This window comes from Malania oleifera, chromosome 10, assembly GCF_029873635.1.
Source record: "Malania oleifera isolate guangnan ecotype guangnan chromosome 10, ASM2987363v1, whole genome shotgun sequence".
Classification (NCBI taxonomy): domain Eukaryota; kingdom Viridiplantae; phylum Streptophyta; class Magnoliopsida; order Santalales; family Ximeniaceae; genus Malania; species Malania oleifera.
In genome coordinates, this window is record NC_080426.1 from 8,951,580 (window position 1) to 8,972,275 (window position 20,696).

The 20,696-nt window shown below is 40.5% G+C and overlaps 1 protein-coding gene across 1 annotated transcript; it reads right to left on the reverse strand.

Annotated features, from left to right (window-relative positions):
• Positions 1 to 8,587: 8,587 nt before the first annotated feature.
• On the reverse strand, positions 8,588 to 10,539 carry LOC131166497 (uncharacterized). Its single transcript, XM_058125095.1, has 2 exons — positions 9,431 to 10,539; positions 8,588 to 9,332 (listed from the first exon to the last, which is right to left on the reverse strand). The coding sequence occupies exons 1-2, from the start codon at positions 10,537 to 10,539 to the stop codon at positions 8,588 to 8,590; spliced, it is 1,854 nt and encodes a 617-aa protein (XP_057981078.1).
• Between the last annotated feature and the right edge of the window lie 10,157 nt (positions 10,540 to 20,696).

Below are 20,696 nucleotides of genomic sequence, written 5' to 3' on the forward strand. Positions count from 1 at the left end.
AAAAAAAAAAAAGATTCTCAATTCTCAAATGCAAAAGTAAAGAACAATATTTTGATAAATAAGATTAATATACGGAATAAATTAGATAGTGATACCATAAACACATAAACGCAGAGGTTGGAGGCACCTTGATCGAATCCAAACTATGAACAAGCTGAATTGAAATCTAGGTATGAAGAAATAGGTTCTCAAATGCAAAAATAAAGCGAATGTTGTCATACATGGGAATAATGCATAACATAAATTAGATAGTGATACCATATACATACATAAATACATGCACACGTGTATATATATATATATATATATATATAAGCAATAATATGTCATGTAGTGTCAAAAACAATTTTTTTTTGTTAATGTTATTAAAGGAATTAAATTAACATTAAAGTCATACATATACATATACATGGAAGATGAACCCAAGGCAGAAGCACACTGCCATTTTACCATCTAAAGAATAAATTGTATTACATACAACAGCAGATCCAGGCAATCACATATCAAGGTCCGCCTTCCTCAAAGATGTCTACATTTCCATCACTCTGACTTAATAATAAAGCACTGTAGCATGACCACTTATATTGACTCTGGTCACTAAGGTTATATGTCAAGAGTCTTCGACCTTCTAATGCCCAGTTAACACCTGCTTATGACAAACTTGAAGTTCATTTCACATCAAAATAGCTTGATAATCATTAACATATATCATGAAAGAAAAAATTAGTGAGATTCCCAAACTATTCAATTGCATTACCATTATTTTTTTCCTCCACAAATTTATCCCAAAGCATTCAGGACTTCTATAGATTAATTTTTTTATTAAATCCCAAAATACAAATATTCCAGAAAATTCAATTTCATCCAATATTCTTTACAAACTATAATTAAAGAAGACTAGGGTTCTTGCAGCATATTCAGCCTTCTTGTAAGGCAAAGGATCCCATGTTAGATAGCAGAAGAAGGCTTGATAGGAAGGAAAGTGATTTTCAACATTTTTAGCATACATTGGCAAGTTAGCAACCATATTCTGTGTCAACACCCTAGATTCCTGCTCCAGTTGGGACAACATTGGAAAGATTTCTAAGAGACTTTCTCTGTGCTTGGGGAAGGAATTCAAGTACCATTTGGTAGATTGGAAATGCATTTTTTTCCTCATAAAATTGGTGGCACATTAGACCATTGAGAATCATAAATAAAAACCTTTAAGGGAATTGCCCAAGGAGTGTTGCAACTTGCAATGAAGAGAAAAATCAAATTAGAGTAAAATGATTATAGGGTTGGTGGATGTAGAAGTAATGGAGTTCAACAGTTGGGTCTCAGAAAATGTCACACTTGAGATATGTTCTTTTTCTAAGGTAAGATTTTCATAAATCTGACACTCACCAAAATTAATTTTCATGATTAGGCAATACAAGTTGTCCGTTTTCTTCCATAACATTTCTCTTGCTAAAACAGAAAGAGGAATTTAAGATAAAGAATTGTGGAACCCTTGATCAACCAAAAGAAGTAAAGAAAAAAGTTTTGATCATGTACACCGTGGAAGAACGGTACAAATGGCAGTTCCTGACGAGGACAGATACAGTGCTCCCCAAACTTGTTCCAGATGCTACATAGGGACAATGCAAAAACAAATGTGAACAATTTCCCAACCCCAATAGCACATGCATAAGGTGGTAATGCTTTATCAGGCCTTCTTCTCTGTAAGCAAATCATTAGTATTAATTCTATTGAGGGTAGCAATCCACACAAAAACTTTTTATTTGGAGGGAACCCTAGTTTTCCAAATAAAAGAAAAAAAAGAAGAAAAACAGGGGAAAAAAAAAAAAAAAAGGAAGAACAAGAAGACGAAGAGAACCAGGAACATAAATCAAACTGAAGATATGTTTGGAAGCAAAATTAGCTGCAGCATCCAAAGCCTAACTCCTTCCCTCCCTACCCAAAGTACAACAAAAAGAACCCAATGCATCCAACAAAATAATCAAGACATTACTCTTCCTCTCATTTGGATCCCTAATAAAATGAAAATTCCATAAAGCCACACACACTACCATGTATAAGAAAAATCAGACTTAGGACCATTATACAGATTAGACAAGCAGAAAAGATGGGGAAAAGCTCAAATGAAAAGAGCATCCCCAAAATCTAGAACATATTTTCAAGAAAGCAATTACGTATAAGAGGTTTAACAAGGAATACATGAGTTGGTGAAAGCGAGTTGGAAATCATTCCTGAGTTGAGGTAAGACTTTTTAAACCATATTTGGTCTTGCGATAATTATAGGAAATGGTGTATGTATGAAAATATTGAAGTTTAATATTGGGAGTTTTCATGTTCAGGGTATTGGTTAAGAAATCCTACTGGAGTTAAACTAGAATATTTTGGGGGCTTTCTCAATGGCCAGGTAAGGGGATAAACTAAGTTAATTCTTTTTGAGAAAATGTATGTATATATATATATAACATTTGGGTCCTGGAAAATAAATATATTTATATATGATATATGATTTATATTTGGGAAATAATGTTGAATATGATCGTATGTTGAATATGGAAAACTTGTTCAGTGTGGCATGAGTAGAAATGACTATGAGAAACTGTTTTCTGGAAATGTGATTATGATGTGGATTTTTATGATGGAAAACCGGCGTATGGGCCAAGATTTTATGGTATGTTTGCCGGCGTACGAGCCGTGCTATGACGTGATTTGCCAACATACGGGTTGTGCTAAGATATGTTTGCCAGCGTACGAGCCGTGCAATGATGTAATTTGCCAGCGTACAGGCTGTGCTATGATTACTGGCATACGGGCCGAGCTTTGATAAAATGTATAATACCGACGTACGGGCCGATGATTTTCATGATACACATTTATACGCAAAATGATATGATTAATGTGAAAATAAATGATATGAGATATCTATGTATCACAGTTTTAGTATATGTTATATGATATCAGAACCTGATTGGCTTGGTCTAGGCAAGCACTTGAACACTACCGTTGCTATGTGTCCATGGTCTTCGTGATCATGATATTTGTGTTAACGTCGCTATACGGAGTGGTGTGAGATTGGATGGTCGATATGGTTATTAAGAAGTGTGTGTGTGAGAGTGATCGCCTCTGGTGTACGGACCAGGTCAGGCAGACCCATCGGACTTACAGACTGTATGCTTGACTTGACAGTGGTCGGCCAACCATTGTCAGATTCCGCCTTCGGGCCACACAACCCAGTCATGTGGGGGTAATACATGACAACAACCATCTAACCTACCAAGAATGTTTTTATGTTATTATTATTATATGAGATGAAATATTCTTATGAAAATGCTATATGTTCTGCCATGATTTGATATGTATATGTTTTCCCAGATTTGACAAATCAGTTACTGGATATGTATAACATAATTTACTCATGTTGCCACACACTAGTATTAGTTTATTTCCCTTACTGAGAGGTTTCTCACCCCTAAATTTTATAAACTTTTCAGGAGCCCCAGATAGGAAAGCGGTAAAAGCCCCGCTGAGCTGAGTTGTTTATCTGCCCTCTGTAAAGGGTAAGTTTTGTAAAGACAGTTAGATTTTGAGGAACTGTCCCTAGACCTTTATTTTTTTTTAGGTTGTGTATATATGGAAATACTGTGGATATAGTGACTCTGGTATTTGTAATAATATGATAGATGTTTGTATTTACAACATTGTGAATATATGTTTCTTGCTGTTTAGGCTTCCGTGTTGTGCTTTAATTTATCCCTGGTACCCACGGGTCCAGGTGTATTATGACCTGTTGAGCAGAGAATTGTGATATTGAATATATAAAAAAAATGTGGAAATTGAGAAGGTCGTCACAAAAATTATGGGTTTTTCATTATTACAATTTTGGAAAAAAAGGGGCGACGGGCTACATCCTTGGTTTTGTTGAAAATCGTGGGTATATGTTGATTTATACTGTGATATTGGGATGATCGTGTCTTGACTTGTTTGAATCGTATTTGTTTGGAAAACCATGATTTAGATTACCAAATGGGTGTGGTTTGTTTGGTTATATGAGCATGCATGTGTGTGTGATATGTTAAATGGCTAGTAGGAATGGGGTTCCGAATTGTCCAGGTATTGAGAGTGTCCGGCTCTATATCCGAGGGCATTTGTTTATCGCCTGCCATGTAGGCAAGAGTGTCCGGCTCTATATCCGAGGGCGTGAGCCTATACCGACAGATCAGGCCGAAGGGTGTGGATCCACTAGTTTAGCGCCGGTACGATGCCATGGGAGTCGGGGACTAGTCATGTGCCGATGGGGTCGTGCTTCGTGGGATGGTTGGGCCAATGCCGGATTGTCGCAAACTGGCTTCGGGCCGAAGGGTGTGACAACACCGAGATTGCTGATCATGTGTATGTGTATGTGTGCGTGTATGCACTGTGAAAATTAGTACTGGAATGCATTTAACTGCGTGTATGTTGTATCATGATAACACTCAAATGCCACACACCGACATAACCTGTATTCTTCCGTACTGAGACGTGTCTCACCCCTACTATACGTACATTTTTACAGGTCCTTCGAGTAATCGGAACTAGCATCCTAGTGTAGGGAGCGTAGTGGCCGGTGTACTGTGTGTAGCGCTTGGGTAAGTGCTAGAACTGTATTTTTGGTGGGTTGCCATTTTGAGATGTATTTGGGAACCCATTTGTACGTTTTTTATAGATTCATGTTCTGCTCTTGTATAGACTCTGGTATGGTACTGCATATGTGTATATAGATGACCTTATTCAGCTGCGTATATGTTTGTGATTGGATGTGTTTAGGGTGCTTGGGAACCCCACGGGGTCGGACCCTGATGTAGGACAATCCTAGGAACCCTAGTCCTACCAAAGACCCTCTCACAAATGCACACACCAGATACACTTTAAGATGGGAATTTAATTAACCGCAATGACCAATATAAATTATATGCGAGAACTTTAGGTCGTGGAAAATTCAAAAAGTTATAGGATTCATGTAGACTAGTCCTTAAGGACCTAATCAAGTAGGATAAGATAATTACTTGAAAGATGGTAAATTCAAGCCTTAGAATTAAGTCTAAACATGCAAATTATATATCCTTAGAATAAGACACAATCAAGCATTCAAGTATGAAAATCTTTTGAACTTTGAAGAGTTTGTCTGCAGATATTATTCAAAGACATGCAATGGATATTTTGAAAGACTAATGGAAGGTAAATATCATATTGGCTATCTAGGAGTTATTTTGGAAGTAATTGAAATGAGCTTACTGAAATTATTCGGAATGATGATCACAACACACTCGAACCGTGCTCGATATCTCGAATGGTGATTCTCGACTTTCTTGGGGTTGTGATTGATCTGCTTGACTGTTGAAGTACTAATCTCACAAAATAGCTATTGGAATGGTAATATGTAAAATGTATAATGATAATCTCGTGGCCTCTCACCACTCAATCTCCAAAGGAGAAGGGATGTGGTCTCTCACCACTCACTCACAAAGAGGGAACAAGCTTAAAGCTTAAACACAAGGCAATAAATCTTGATTCAATTCAAATACTTGATGTCCCTAATAACTTACATGCCCAGCTATATATAGAGGTGTTGGAACAACCCTCCAACCATAAGTAAATAAAATATAACAAGCTTTGAATGGAAAATGATAAAATGACACCAAAAAGTCAAAAATGTAAAATTTTCAAAACAAGTAGTCTTATTCTTCGGCCTTCTAGACGTTCCATACTTTGAATTAGTTTACCTAACATATACCAAATTAAAGATATGGAAGTCTTCTTTGTAACACACTTTGAACCACTCCATTTGGACTTTTCTTAGGAAAGTTATGGCATATTTGGTGAGAGGTGTGCAGCTGTCCATGTGATGCAGAATTTCTGGAAGAATGCCTACTGTTATTGGGCTGCCAAGCCGTGCACAATTTGAATTACATGGTTTTCCATATACCCAAAGAAAGGTATGGGAGTCTTCTTTCCATCCCAATTGGAATCGGGTTATTTGGGCCTCTGTAGATGAAGTTATGCATTTTCTTATACAGGTGCGCAGTTGCCTTCATCCTAGCGAATGCATCCACGTGACACCATCTTTGCAAATGTTATGTTTGGGGAATGTTGATCCCCATCATCTCTCCTTGGCTGAGAAGAATTCTGCCCCGAAGAATTTTGTTGAAGATACTCGGTGTATAGTTCTGGATTGAGGCGCAGAACTTCTTCCTTTAAGATCCAACTTCGTTCTGATAGGGGCTTGCCTTTCCATTTGACCAAGAATTTTTTATATGATCCAGCCCGTGTGTGTGTTGTTTTATCATCCAAAATTTTTTCAATTTGCTCAGGTTTCTTGGGTGGAATTAATGGTGGTGGCAAAAGCAATTTTGGCTCTTTCATAGTATCTGTGTCTATAAATGGGGAAAGATCACCTGCAGGGTTAGTATGGCTAGGCTCTGAAAAAGAATTGGTTTCAAGAAAAGGGGTTAGATCCTCAACATTAAATACATTGCTTATGCCATAATCAAGAGGAATATCTAACATGTATGCATTAGAGCTTATTTTCTTTAGGACTTTAAATGGTCCCCTATCTTTTTAGCATGAAGCTTTCTTACCCTTCCTGAAGGAATTCGTTCAGGACAAATTCGAACCATAACCATATCACCTTTTGAAAATTCTTGCAACTTGCGATGTATGTCAGCAATAGATTTATAATGTTCATTGCTCAAATTAATTTTCATTCTGATCTCAGAGTGTAAGTCATGTATGTGTTTTGCAAAAGTATCAGCTGACTCGCTAACTCTAGACTCTGGTGGTAGTGGAATGAGGTCTATAGGCTTCCTGGGGCTATAACCAATGACGATTTGAAAAGGGCTAAGTCCTGTGGTCCTATTCACTGAGCTATTGAATGCAAACTCTGCCATAGGAAGACATAAATCCCATGTGGTGATATGCTCCCCAACCAAGCAGCGCAGTAGGTCACCAAGGCTTCTATTTACCACTTCAGTTTGTCCATCGGTCTGGGGATGGTATGCACTTGAGAACTTGAGCTTGGTACCTAGCATTGCCCACAAAGTTTTCCAGAAGTAGCTAACAAATTTAACATCTCTATCAGAAACAATAGTCTTAGGAAGACCATGAAGTCTCACTACTTCTCGAAAAAATATGGTGGCAATTTTAGATGCATCATGTGTTTTGTTGCATGGAATAAAATGTGACATCTTGGAAAATCTATCCACAACAACAAATACTGAATCGTTTCCCCTCACAGTCCTAAGGAGTCCTAGCACAAAGTCCATGCTAATGTCTTGCCAAGGTACGTGTGGTACTGGTAATGGAGTGTATAACCCAGTGTTTTGTTTCCTGCCCTTAGCTGTCTGACATGTGCGGCAGTGGGAAACAATTTTGGCAACATCCCTCTTGATACTAGGCCAATAAAACCTATCTTCTACCATAGCAATTGTCTTGTCCCTACCAAAATGACCTGCGGCGCCCCCCGCATGTAACTCTTCAATCAACTGGTCACGTAAAGACGTGGATGGGATGTACAATCTCGTTCCCTTGAAGAGGAACCCATCATGAATGACAAACTCAGGGTGAGTAATAGAAGTACCCTGAAGCAGATCAAAGAATATATCAGAAAAGTCATGACACTGAGGGTATTCATGCTTGATGCTTTCGAAGCCAATAACCTTAATATGAAGTGTCTGTAATGTGGCTACGACCCGACTCAAAGCATCAGCTGCTTTGTTCTCAACACCAGCTCGATATTTGAGCACAAAGGTGAATTGTTGTATGTACTCAACCCATTTTATGTGTCTATGCCCCAACTTCCTTTGGGTATGCAAATACCTAAGGGCCTGGTGGTCAGAGTATAAAACAAACTCCTGGGGAAGAAGGTAATGTCTCCAATGTCGCAATGACTGCACTACAGCATAAAACTCTTTGTCATACGTGGAATATCTCTGTTTTGCCTCATTCAACTTCTCACTGAAGAAGGCAATTGGGTGACCTTCTTGACTAAGCACTCCTCCTATGCCAACTCTCGATGCATCACATGCAACCTCAAATAGTTTTTGAAAATCGGGGAGACGTAACACTGGTGCTCTAGTCATCATATCCTTAATATCCAAAAAAGCTTTAGTTGCAGATTTCGACCATGAAAAATCACCTTTCTTGAGAGAGTTTGTAATAGGAGCCATGATAGTGCTGAAGTTTTTAATGAACCTTCTATAGAATGTGGCTAACCCATGAAAACTCCTTGCCTCATGAATGTTTTTAGGAGTGGGCCAATCCTTGATGGCTTTGACCTTTTCAGGGTCAACAGAAACTCCCTTGTCAGAGACTACAAACCCTAAGAAGATGACTTGTGTGGTCATAAAGACACACTTCTTTAGGTTTGCATACACTTTCTGTTCTCTTAGGACCTCAAAAACCCTCCTCAAGTGGAGAAGGTGATCCTCCCTAGTCTGACTATAGATCAAGATATCATCAAAGTAGACTACTAGGAAGTGCCCAATGAAAGGTCTTAAAATTTGGGTCATAACTCTCATGAAAGTGCTTGGTGCGTTAGTTAAGCCGAAGGGCATCACTAACCACTCATATAACCCATCCTTTGTCTTGAAAGCAGTTTCCACTCATCCCCTGGTCGGATTCTAATCTGATGGTATCCACTTTTAAGATCTATCTTGGAAAATATTTTGGATCCCACCATCTGATCAAGCATGTCGTCAAGTCTAGGTATGGGAAATCGATACTTGATGGTGATCTTGTTGATAGCTCTACTATCAATGCACATCCTCCAGGTGCCATCCTTTTTGGGAGTAAGAAGGGCAGGACATGCACATGGACTCATGCTCTCCTGAATAAAACCCTTTTCCCTTAGTTCATCCACTTGCCTCTTTAGCTCGTCATGTTCCTTTGGGTTCATTCTATAATGTGGCAAATTAGGTAGAGATGAACCAGGAACAAGATCAATAACATGTTGGATGTCTCTCATCGGAGGCAACTCACTCGGTGGCTCATAAATGACATCTTCAAACTCAGAAAGTATAGGGAATACTTCTGGAGGTGTCTCCTGTTCAATACTTTTCTGCTCTACTTCCTTGGCAACAACCACATAAACGACCTGAGTTTCTTGACTCTCAAACTCAAAGTCCTTGTTTAGAATATGTAAGGGTTGACCAACTTGTTTTCCTTTCGTCTCCTCTTTCTTCTTGCTTTTTCCACTCTTGGGCTCAAGTGGACTGAGAATAATTCTTTTGCCATTACACTTAAAAGAGTAGGTGTTGGCACGCCCATTATGTGAGACATCCATGTCAAATAGCCAAGGTCTCCTAAATAGAATATGAGCAGCGTTCATAGGCAGCACGTCACACCAAATTTGGTCGTCATACTCTCCAATTTTAATGGGGACTAAACACCTAAGGCTTACTGGCATGGTCGTTGCATTGACCATGCAACATTATATGGCTTGGGATGAGGCTCTGTTTTTAATCTCAACTTTTCAGCTGCTGACTTTGAAATCACATTCATACAGCTCCCACCATCTATGATCATCTTGCAGCTTTTACTCCCACACTTGATATAAGTGTAGAAAATAGAAGTACGACGCCAATCTTCCTCTCCCCTAGGCTTTACCATAAGGCGTCTCATCACACTTAGCTGCGCATTCTCATCATCCTCACTACTTAGCGCATCTTCACCCGCTTCATTTGCAGCATCATATGGTGCATCATTTTCTTCCTCTTCCTCTTCTTCTTCTCTCTCAATTACTAAATTCCTATTAGGGCATTGCCTGGCAAAGTGTCCCTTTTTGTGGCACTTGAAACATACTTCTGTGCCAGAATTTTGGCGAGAGGATCCCGTTATCTGGGCTTTCCCTTTGTCCACTGGTTGTTGGACTGTGGGGTTGCTCCCACGAGAAGTGACTTGCCCTGCAGATGCTTGTTTAGACTTATCAATGCTCTGGATTTTCCTATTATAGGTTTCATTTGAGGGGTTGCCATACCGCCTTCCCATTTGCCCTTTGTTCATCTGCTCAAAGTCATGAGCTAGATTAAATGCTTGTTTAAGAGATGTTATATGATGGGGAAACATCTCCCTCCTTAATTCAGGCCTTAATCCAGTGCGAAATCTAGCAATTTGTTGGCTCTCTGTCTCATCAACTCCACACCTAATAGACAACTCATCGAATTGGGTCATATACTCAGAAACAGTCATATTACCCTGGCGCAAGCTGTAGAGTTGATCCATAAGGCGCTCTTGGTAGATAATAGGCACATACTTTTCAGTGAGCCTATCTTTCATCAAATCCCAATGTTCAATGGGCCTATGACGTAGGCAAGCCTCTTGCCTCTCTACATTCATCCAATGGAGTTTCGCTTGTCCAATCAACCTCATCTTAGCGAATTGGACCCGATAAGGGTCAATCATCCTGTACCACTCAAAGTAGGCATCCATCTCAGCTAACCAATCTTGAAAAAGTTTGGGATTCATTTGACCATCAAATGTAGGGGCTTCTATCTTCACCTTCCTAGTCATGTCCTCGTAAGGATCATGTCGATCCCTACGGTGTGGTCTCCGACCTTGAAATTCATCCAAGTCATATTCCTCATCATCCCAATACGTGTCATAAGGATCACGATGTTAGGGTCTTCCATAATTAGCTCGGGGAGGAGGCCGTCTTGGTGGAGGAGGAGGTCGTCCTCTTGGAGAGTGTGGTCGAATCCTTGGGGACAAAGGTCGTTTCCTAGATGGAGGTCTCCCTTGGCCTTCATTTTCTTGTTCTAAGGGCTGCTCTATGCTTCCTTGAGGTGGGTCTTGTGGGTTTTGAGTTTCCAACCTCTCAATTCTAGTTAAGGCCTCTTCTAGGTCCCTATTCAATCTAAGGACTTGTTCTTGGAGATCATCAAGGAGGATATCCCGTTCATAATCAGATCTACGGCCTCGGTATGCATTTCCAGACCTAGTTGCCATCTAATGGGTATTAGACCAACACAAGGAACACCCAATGGGTCATTCAACCAAAGTGAAAACGAGGGTCAATCCACTAGTCGAGCTATGTAAACTAGCCAACCTAGCCAAACCTAGGCTCTGATACCAATATGATGTAGGACAATCCTAGGAACCCTAGTCCTACCAAAGACCCTCTCACAAATGCACACACCAGATACACTTTAAGATGGGAATTTAATTAACCGCAATGACCAATATAAATTATATGCGAGAACTTTAGGTCGTGGAAAATTCAAAAAGTTATAGGATTCATGTAGACTAGTCCTTAAGGACCTAATCAAGTAGGATAAGATAATTACTTGAAAGATTGTAAATTCAAGCCTTAGAATTAAGCCTAAACATGCAAATTATATATCCTTAGAATAAGACACAATCAAGCATTCAAGTATGAAAATCTTTTGAACTTTGAAGAGTTTGTCTGCAGATATTATTCAAAGACATGCAATGGATATTTTGAAAGACTAATGGAAGGTAAATATCATATTGGCTATCTAGGAGTTATTTTGGAAGTAATTGAAATGAGCTTACTGAAATTATTCGGAATGATGATCACAACACACTCGAACCGTGCTCGATATCTCGAATGGTGATTCTCGACTTTCTTGGGGTTGTGATTGATCTGCTTGACTGTTGAAGTACTAATCTCACAAAATAGCTATTGGAATGGTAATATGTAAAATGTATAATGATAATCTCGTGGCCTCTCACCACTCAATCTCCAAAGGAGAAAGGATGTGGTCTCTCACCACTCACTCACAAAGAGGGAACAAGCTTAAAGCTTAAACACAAGGCAATAAATCTTGATTCAATTCAAATACTTGATGTCCCTAATAACTTACATGCCCAGCTATATATAGAGGTGTTGGAACAACCCTCCAACCATAAGTAAATAAAATATAACAAGCTTTGAATGGAAAATGATAAAATGACACCAAAAAGTCAAAAATGTAAAATTTTCAAAACAAGTAGTCTCATTCTTCGGCCTTATAGACATTCCATACTTTGAATTAGTTTACCTAGCATATACCAAATTAAATATATGGAAGTCTTCTTTGCAACACACTTTGAACCACTCCATTTGGACTTTTCTTAGGAAAGTTATGGCATATTTGGTGAGAGGTGTGCAGCTGTCCATGTGATGCAGAATTTCTGGAAGAATGCCTACTGTTATTGGGCTACCAAGCCGTACAAAATTTGAATTACATGGTTTTCCCTATACCCAAAGAAAGGTATGGGAGTCTTCCTTCCAGCCCAATTGGAATCGGGTTATTTGAGCCTCTGTAGATGAAGTTATGCATTTTCTTATACAGGTGAGCAGTTGCCTTCATCCCAGCGAATGCATCCACGTGACACCATCTTTGCAAATGTTATGTTTGGGGAATGTTGATCCCCATCAGACCCTCATCCATTGTACTGTATCTTGGGATGTTTTATTAGATACAAGGACAGGTTAGGCTACCTTTTCACCCCTAGGTCCCATTTCGGGATTCGGGGCGTGACATCTTGGTATCAGAGCCAGGTTATCAGATCTTGTAGACTTGGTTAGGCTTAGTTATGAGTACATAACAGAGTATAGGATGTGGATATGGGTAGAGTTGGTTGAGGGTTGTTCGGTTACTAGACCGGGATTTGTCGACGATATTTCGTGTTTTTCCTGGGATGACGATTCCAATAAAAGCATGGCAAATCATTGATGACTTCCGTGTCGGTGTGATAGGACAAACCTAGACCTGGCAGGGAATAATTAACACGATTAGTGTAGATCATTGTGTTAACTGTATGTGTTGTAGGGATACTGATAGATTCCTATTGTGCTGTAGAATGGAGCCCAAGGATAATTACCTAGGAAGTGGTTTCGAGGAGATTGCCAGCGATGAGCCTCCTTCTGTGCCTCGAGGTTTGATAAGGCAGGTGTTACAGGAGATCGGGTGGAGTGTGAGGAGACGTGAATGCTCTCCTACTACTGCGGGGTGCACCATTGAGAGGTTCACATGCATGCATCCTCCGACGTTCTCTGGGGGACCTGACCCAACGACAGAAGAGGACTGGATGGAGAATACTGAGAGGATTCTGGAAGTCTTGCACTACACGGATAGACAGTGAGTCCTCTATGCTACTTTCCAGCTGTCTGGGGAGGCGATTCGATAGTGGACTGCGGTGAGTCTGCGGTGAGTCTGCTGGACTAGTGGGTATGCTTCAGATCCGTGAGTTCTCGATGTTGGTGGATAAGGTCACAATGATTGAGACCGGTATCCGAGAGGACGAGGTGGATCAAGAATCAAGGAAGAGGACAGTACCTTCTAGTTCTTAGACAAAATTTCGTCAGGGATCGTGGAAGAAGAAGAGCAAGGGCTCGGGTTATCATTAGAATACCGAGCCCCAGGATTCTCAAATGAGCCAGACTTGTGGTCGTTGTACCAGGTGCTTCAGATGGCACGAGGGTGAGTGTCGGTCTTTTAAAGGTAACTGCTATAACTGTGGTCGGCCTGGTCGCATGGCTCGTGATTGTCATGCACCGAAGCTAGATGTGCCTGCATTCAGTGGGGACCGAGGGAGCAATCAGATACCTCAAGGAACCTCTCAGACGAATACAGCTCCGGCTAGAGTATACTCTCTTACTCCAGCGGATGCTGAGCATGCAGGTAACATGGTGACAGGTACTTTATTATGGCTTTTGAATAAAGCTTCTGTTTTGTTTGATTCGGGTGCAACCCATTCCTTTGTGTCTGTGAATTTTGTGGGACGGTGTGGGGTTGAGACCCGAGTCATGAATGAGGTGTAATCTATTACTACGTCATCTGGGAGTGTATCTTTCTATAGGAAGATGTGGGTAGACTGCTCAGTGAAAATTCAGGGAAAGCTGCTACCGGCGAATCTGGTGGTATACGACATGTCAGGGTTTGACGTCATCCTGGGGATGGATTGGTTGTTCCCCAGTTATGCTATGATTGACTGTCGTAGGAAGGTGGTAGTTTTCAGACCTCCTAGGGAGCAAGAGTACGAATTCGTGGAATCATGTGTGTGTTCAACGCCACAGATTCTGTCGGCACTACAGGCAAGGAGGCTACTCTTGAACAGATGTCAGGGGTACCTCGCTTGTATGAAGGAATCGTCGTGGGATGAGTTGAGACTCAAGGACATTTGGGTAGTCAGCGAATTCCCAGATGTGTTTCCAGATGATTTACCTAGTTTACCTCCGGATCGTGAGGTGGAGTTTATGATAAAGTTGCTGCTTGGTAAGGCACCAATCTTTAAAGCTCCGTACTAGATGGCTCCAACAGAATTTCAGAAGTTGAAGGAGCAATTGCAGGAATTACTGGACGGGGGATTCATTTGACCTAGTGTTTCACCCTGGGGAGCTCCAGTATTGTTTGTGAAGAAGAAGGACGGGTCGATGCGGATGTGCATTGATTACCGTGAGATTAACAAGGTGACTATGAAGAATCACTATCCTTTACCTCGTATAGATGATCTTTTTGACCAGTTACAGGGGACGCGGATCTTTTCGAAGATCGACTTGCGGTCAGGATATCAGCAGGTGAAGGTTAAAGCGGAAGATGTAGCGAAGACTGCTTTCCAAACCAGATATGGCCACTATTGTAGTAATCGGGAAAAAATAAAATTTAAAAATAATAATAATAATAATAATAAATAAATAATAATAATAAAAATAAAATAAAATAATTAAATTAACAAGTAAAATGAATAGTATGATAAGGAAAATATATATATATATATATATAAATATTGAAACATATATATATATATAAGTAAGTTTTTATGATATATATTTAATATATAAGTTAAAGGTATGTATGTATATATATATATATATATATATATATATATACACACACACACATAATAGTGCAAGCTTCTCCAAGAAGCTTGCTACAATTTTGAAAGTGCTCCCTCTCTCTCCTACGATTCTCTCTTTCTCTCTTCGATTCCGGGCCAGTTTTACGTTGGATCGACAAATCGAAGCCACCACGACGCTCCTAGCGAAGTTCTTTACAAATCTGCCAGAGCAAATCGTTGGAGAAAGTAATTTGGAAATCATCTCTAAGTTAAGGTAAGGCTTTTTAAGTCAAATTTGAAGTTATGTCAGTTGAGAAAAATGTTATACGCGTTGAAATATTAAAGTTTAATACTGGGAGTTTTCGTTTCCAAGGGTGTTGATTGGGAACGTTGGGAATCATCTCTAAGTTGAGGTAAGACTTTTTAAGCCGAATTTGACTTAGTGGTAGTTATAGAAAATATTGTACGTACGAAAATGCTGAATTTTAATTCTGCGAGTTTTCATTTTCAGGGTGTTGAGTTGAGAACCCTGTGGGTACGGGGAAGATTTTCTTAGGGGCTTTTCAGGAATCAGGTAAGGGGATAAATTAAGCTAGTTTTGTTTTAAGAAAATGCATGTATATATATATGTAGCATCTAGGGAAAAAAAAATATCTTTATATATATGATTTATATTTGAAAAATACTGTTTAAATGATGATATATTGAATATGTGGAAAATTTGTTCAGTGTGGCATGAGTATAAAAATGTTGTGAAATACTGTTTTCTGGGAATGGGGATGATATGGATTTCTATGATGGAAAATCGGCGTACGGGCCTAGATATATATATATATATATATGTGATTTGTCGGCGTACGGGCCGTGCTATGTGGATATGTCTGCTGGCGTACGGGCCGTGCTAAGTGGATATGTTTGCCGGCGTACGAGTCGTGCTATGTGGATGAGATTTGCCAGCGTACGGGCTGTGCTATGTGATTTGCCAGCGTACGGGCCGAGCTATGTGATTTGCCAGCGTACGGGCTGTGCTATGTGATTTACTGGCGTACGGGCCGAGCTATGATAAAATTTGAAATACCGGTGTACAGGCCGATGATTTTAATGATATATGTATATGTGAAAAATGATATGAATGATTTGATAATTAGTGATATGAGTTATCCATGTATCACGATTTTAGTATATGTATATGATATCAGAACCTGGTTGGCTTGGTCTAGGCTAGCACTTGCACGGTACCGTTGCTATGTGTCCATGGTCCTCATGATCATGATATCTGTGTTAACGCCGCTGTATGGAGTGGTGTAAGATTGGATGGTCGATGTGGTTATTTTCAAGAAGTGCGTTGTTATCGGCCCTGGTGTACGGACCAATCTGGGTAGACCCATCGGACCTACCGACTACTGTTTGACTTGGTAGTAGTCGGTCAACCATTGTCAGGTCCCGCCTTCGAGCCGCACAACCCAGTCATGTGGGGGTAATACATGACAACAACCAGCTAACCTACCAGGATTGTTTTATGTTATTATTATTATGAGATTAGATATGTTATGAAAATACAGTACGTTCTGCCATGTTTTGATTTATATATAAGTTTTCCCAAATTTGATAAACAGTACTGGACATGTTATGTATGATATATGTTGAACACAGAATACTCATGTTGTCACACACTAGTATTAGTTTATTTCCCTTACTGAGAGGTGTCTTACCCTAAATTTTACAAACTTTTCAGGAGCCCCTGATAGGCGAGCAGGAAAAGCCCCGCTGAACTAGTGCTGGTTAGATTTTTGGGGAAATGTCCCTAGATTTCATTTTTTGGGATGTATGTATAGAAGTACAGCGATTGTAGTAACTCTGGAATATTGTGATATATGAAATGATGAGATGCATGTGATTGTATGTTTCCTGCTGTTTAGGGCTTCTGCTATATGTTCTGATGTATCCCTGGTACCCATGGGTCCAGGTGGATTGTGACCTGCTGAGCTTAAATGTAAGATGTGTGGTATTAATTTTATGATGATATTATTATAAAAAAAAAATGTGGAAAATGAGCAGGTTGTGACAACTATGAGTTCTTAGTCATGTCATTTGGGTTGACGAATGCTCCGGCGGTGTTCATGGATCTGATGAACAGGGTTTTCCATGAGTACCTAAATCGATTCGTAGTGGTGTTCATTGACAACATTCTGGTATACTCAAGGAGTACGAAAGAGCACGTGGAACATTTGAGGTTAGTGTTACAGATTCTGCAGGAGAAGAAGTTGTATGCTAAATTGAAGAAGTGTGAATTCTGGTTGAGTCAGATTGCGTTCTTAGGCCATGTGGTTACTGGGGATGGTATATTAGTTTATCCTAGAAAAATTGAGGTTGTGGTTGACTGGGTAAGGCCGAAGAATGTGCAGGAGGTTCGGAGTTTTCTAGGACTGACAAGTTACTATCGTCGGTTCGTAGAGGGTTTCTCTAAACTGTCTAGACCTCTAACACGACTAACCAGGAAAGGAGTGCAGTTTGAGTGGACCAGTGATTAGGAGCAGTGCTTTCAGGAGTTGAAGCACCAACTGGTTACTTCTCCAGTGTTGACCATACCTTCGGGGGATAGTGGGTTCGTGATTTATAGCGCCGCGTCTCTGAAAGGCTTGGGATGTGTGCTTATACAGTAGGGCAAGGTAGTGGCGTATGCTTCTTAGCAATTGAAAGAGTATGAGAAGAATTACCCTACGCATGATCTGGAATAGGCTGTTGTGGTATATGCATTGAAGATCTGGCGACACTATCTGTACGGAAGCAGTGTGAGATCTTCACTGACCATAAGAGCCTCAGGTATATCTTCACACATAAGGAGTTGAACATGAGACAGAGTCAGTGGCTTGAGTTGATTAAGGACTACGATTGCACGATCAGTTATCATCCGGGGAATGCTAATGTGGTGGCTGATGCGTTGAGTCGGAAGTCAGGGCCTACGGCTGTATTTGCGGTTGTAACTCAGTGTCACATTAGATGGGATTTGGAAAGCTCAGGTATAGAGTTGGTGGTTCGTGATCATCAAGCTTATTTTGCTAGCTTGGTAGTTCAACCGACTTTATTTGAGCGTATAAAAGCTGCGCAGGCTAGTGATGCAGAGTTGGCAAAGGTTAGGGAAAAGGTACAGTAGGGACTGACTACAGAGTTTAACATCTCTGAGGGATGTGTGTTGAGGTTTGGGACCATACTGTGTGTTCCGAATGATGATGAGATCAGAAGGACGATTCTAAAGGAGGCGCATCGTTCTATGTATACGGTACATCCTGATAGTACAAAGATGTATCAGGACTTGCGCGAGACCTTCTGGTGGTCTGGTATGAAGAGACAGATTGCTCAGTTCGTGGAGCAGTTTCTAACGTGTCAGCAAGTGAAAACTGAACATTAGAGGCCAGCAAGGCCATTGCAGCCTTTGCCTATTCCGATGTGGAAATTGGAGTATATTTCCATGGATTTTGTGACCGGATTGCCACCAGCGCTTCATGGGTAGAATGCTATTTGAGTGATCGTGGATAGCTTGACGAAATCTACTTATTTCATACCGATGAAAATTAACTATCCTTTGAGTAGGCTAGCAGATTTGTATGTGCATGAGATTGTGAGAATGCACGGAGTACCGATGTCCATAGTATCGGATCGAGATCCGAGGTTTACTTCTCGATTTTGGATGAGCTTACAGGAAGCACTGGGGACGAAGCTTACTTTCAGTACAGCGTTCCACCCCCAGACTGATGGACAGTCAGAGAGGACGATACAGATTTTGGAAAATATGTTACAAGCTTGTGTGTTAGACTTTGGTGGTAGTTGGATACAGTTTGTGCCACTTGTAAAGTTTGCCTATAACAACAGCTTCTAGTCTAGTATTGGGATGGCACCGTTTGAGGCTTTGTGCGGTCGAAGGTGTCGATCTCCTTTGTGTTGGGATGAGGTTGGTGAACGTCAGGTGTTGGGACCTGAACTTGTGCAGCAGGCGTCTGAGAATGTTGGTTTGATCCAGGAGAGGATTAGATAAGCTCAGAGTCGGCTGAAGAGTTGAGCAGATGTTCACCGCCGTGATTTAGAGTTCGAAGTGGGAGGTAAGGTATTTCTGCATATTGCTCCGATGAAAGGGGTGATGGGATTTGGGAGGAAGGGCAAGTTGAGCCCGAGGTATATTGGACCATTCGAGGTACTTGAGCGAGTGGGTCAGGTAGCCTACAGGATTGCATTACCTCCAGCACTTTCGAGGGTCCACGATGTGTTTCACATATCCATGTTGAGGAGGTACGTGTTAGATCCTTCACATATTATTAGTTATGATGAGTTGGAAAATGGGGATACTTTAGTGTATGAGTAGATACCTATTCGGGTTCTGGACCGTAAAGTTCAGAAGCTTCGTACCAAAGAGATACCGTTAGTGAAGGTATTGTGTCGAAACCACGAGGTTGAGGAAGCTTCTTGGGAACAAGAAATGGAAATACGCCGGAGGTATCCACAGTTTTTTTGAGCACTTGTACATGATCCTACTATAGGTTGGGATAGGTGGTTAGTCGTCGGGAGTATGTGTGTATTGTGAGCTCCTGAGACAGTTGTATATGTAACCACGGTATTCCTTTACCATAAGTGAGAGTATGTATATGTACGTGTATTCCGAGTATGCTTTGTGAATGAGAGATAGCCAATTTCGAGGACGAAATTTTTGTTAGAAGGGGAGACTGTAAGAACCTAAACCGTGATAACCGGGTTTAAATAAATAAGAGAGGGGCAAATTGGGAATTTGGTACATTTTGTCGACAAAGTCAGAATTCGTTGACAAAGCCTTTGTTCTTCCCGTCGATGAAATTTAGAAACTTGTCGACGAGGAGAAGCCGAGGAGTCTCAGAAAAATCGGAGATCCCAAATTCGTTGACAAGGCCATCGATTCGTCGACGAAGTCAGTGAAAGATTCGTCGACCAGAACACCATTTCGTCGATGAAATTGCCTGGGGTCAAAGGCCTATAAATAGAATTCCTTTACTTCCTCCCTAAGAAAACTTCAAATATCTCTCTCTCTCTCTCTCTCTTTAAACCTCTCCCTACTCTCTCTCTCTATAGATTTCTTCGCCGATCGTTGATGGAATCTGAAATCTGAAGTTACCACGAGGATCGTGGAAGGATTCTCTACAATTTCTACAGATCGAAATGACGTTTTGGAGATTTTCGGGTTTTGGAAAAAAATCGAGGTCAAGTTCGGTTTTCAATTCTGATCCGGTAGTTTTGTAAGTAACTGTCTTGTGAGTATATTTTGTACTGTGATTTGTAAGTTTTGGAACTCGGTTCGCTGTTTAGGAGCCTTGGAGTTCGTGATTTGGTATCCGGGGAAAAGGTAAGGGGAATTATGTTTATATTGGTTATTTTTTAAATCGGACTCGGTGGAACTGTGGTTCACGGTCCTGTATGTGTTTTGGCTACTCATTTGGGGGGATCTAATGGAGAAAATTATGGGTTTTTCATTATTACAGTTTTGAAAAAAAGGGGGCAACGGGCTGCATCCTTGGTTTTGTTGAAAACCGTGGGTATATGTTGATTTATACTGTGATATTGGGATGGTCGTGCCTTGACTTGTTTAAACTGTATTTTTTTGAAAAATTATGATTTAAATTACCAAATGGGTGTGGTTTGTTTGGTTATATGAGCATACATGTGTGTGTGATATGTTAAATGGCTAGTAGGAACGGCGTTCCGAATTGTCCAGGAACTAAGAGTGTCCGGCTCTATATCCGAGGGCGTGTGTTTATTCCCTACCATGTAGGCAAGAGTGTCCGATTCTATATCCGAGGGCGTGAGCCTATACCAGCAGATCAAGCCGAAGGGTGTGGATCCACCAGTTTAGCGCCGGTACGATG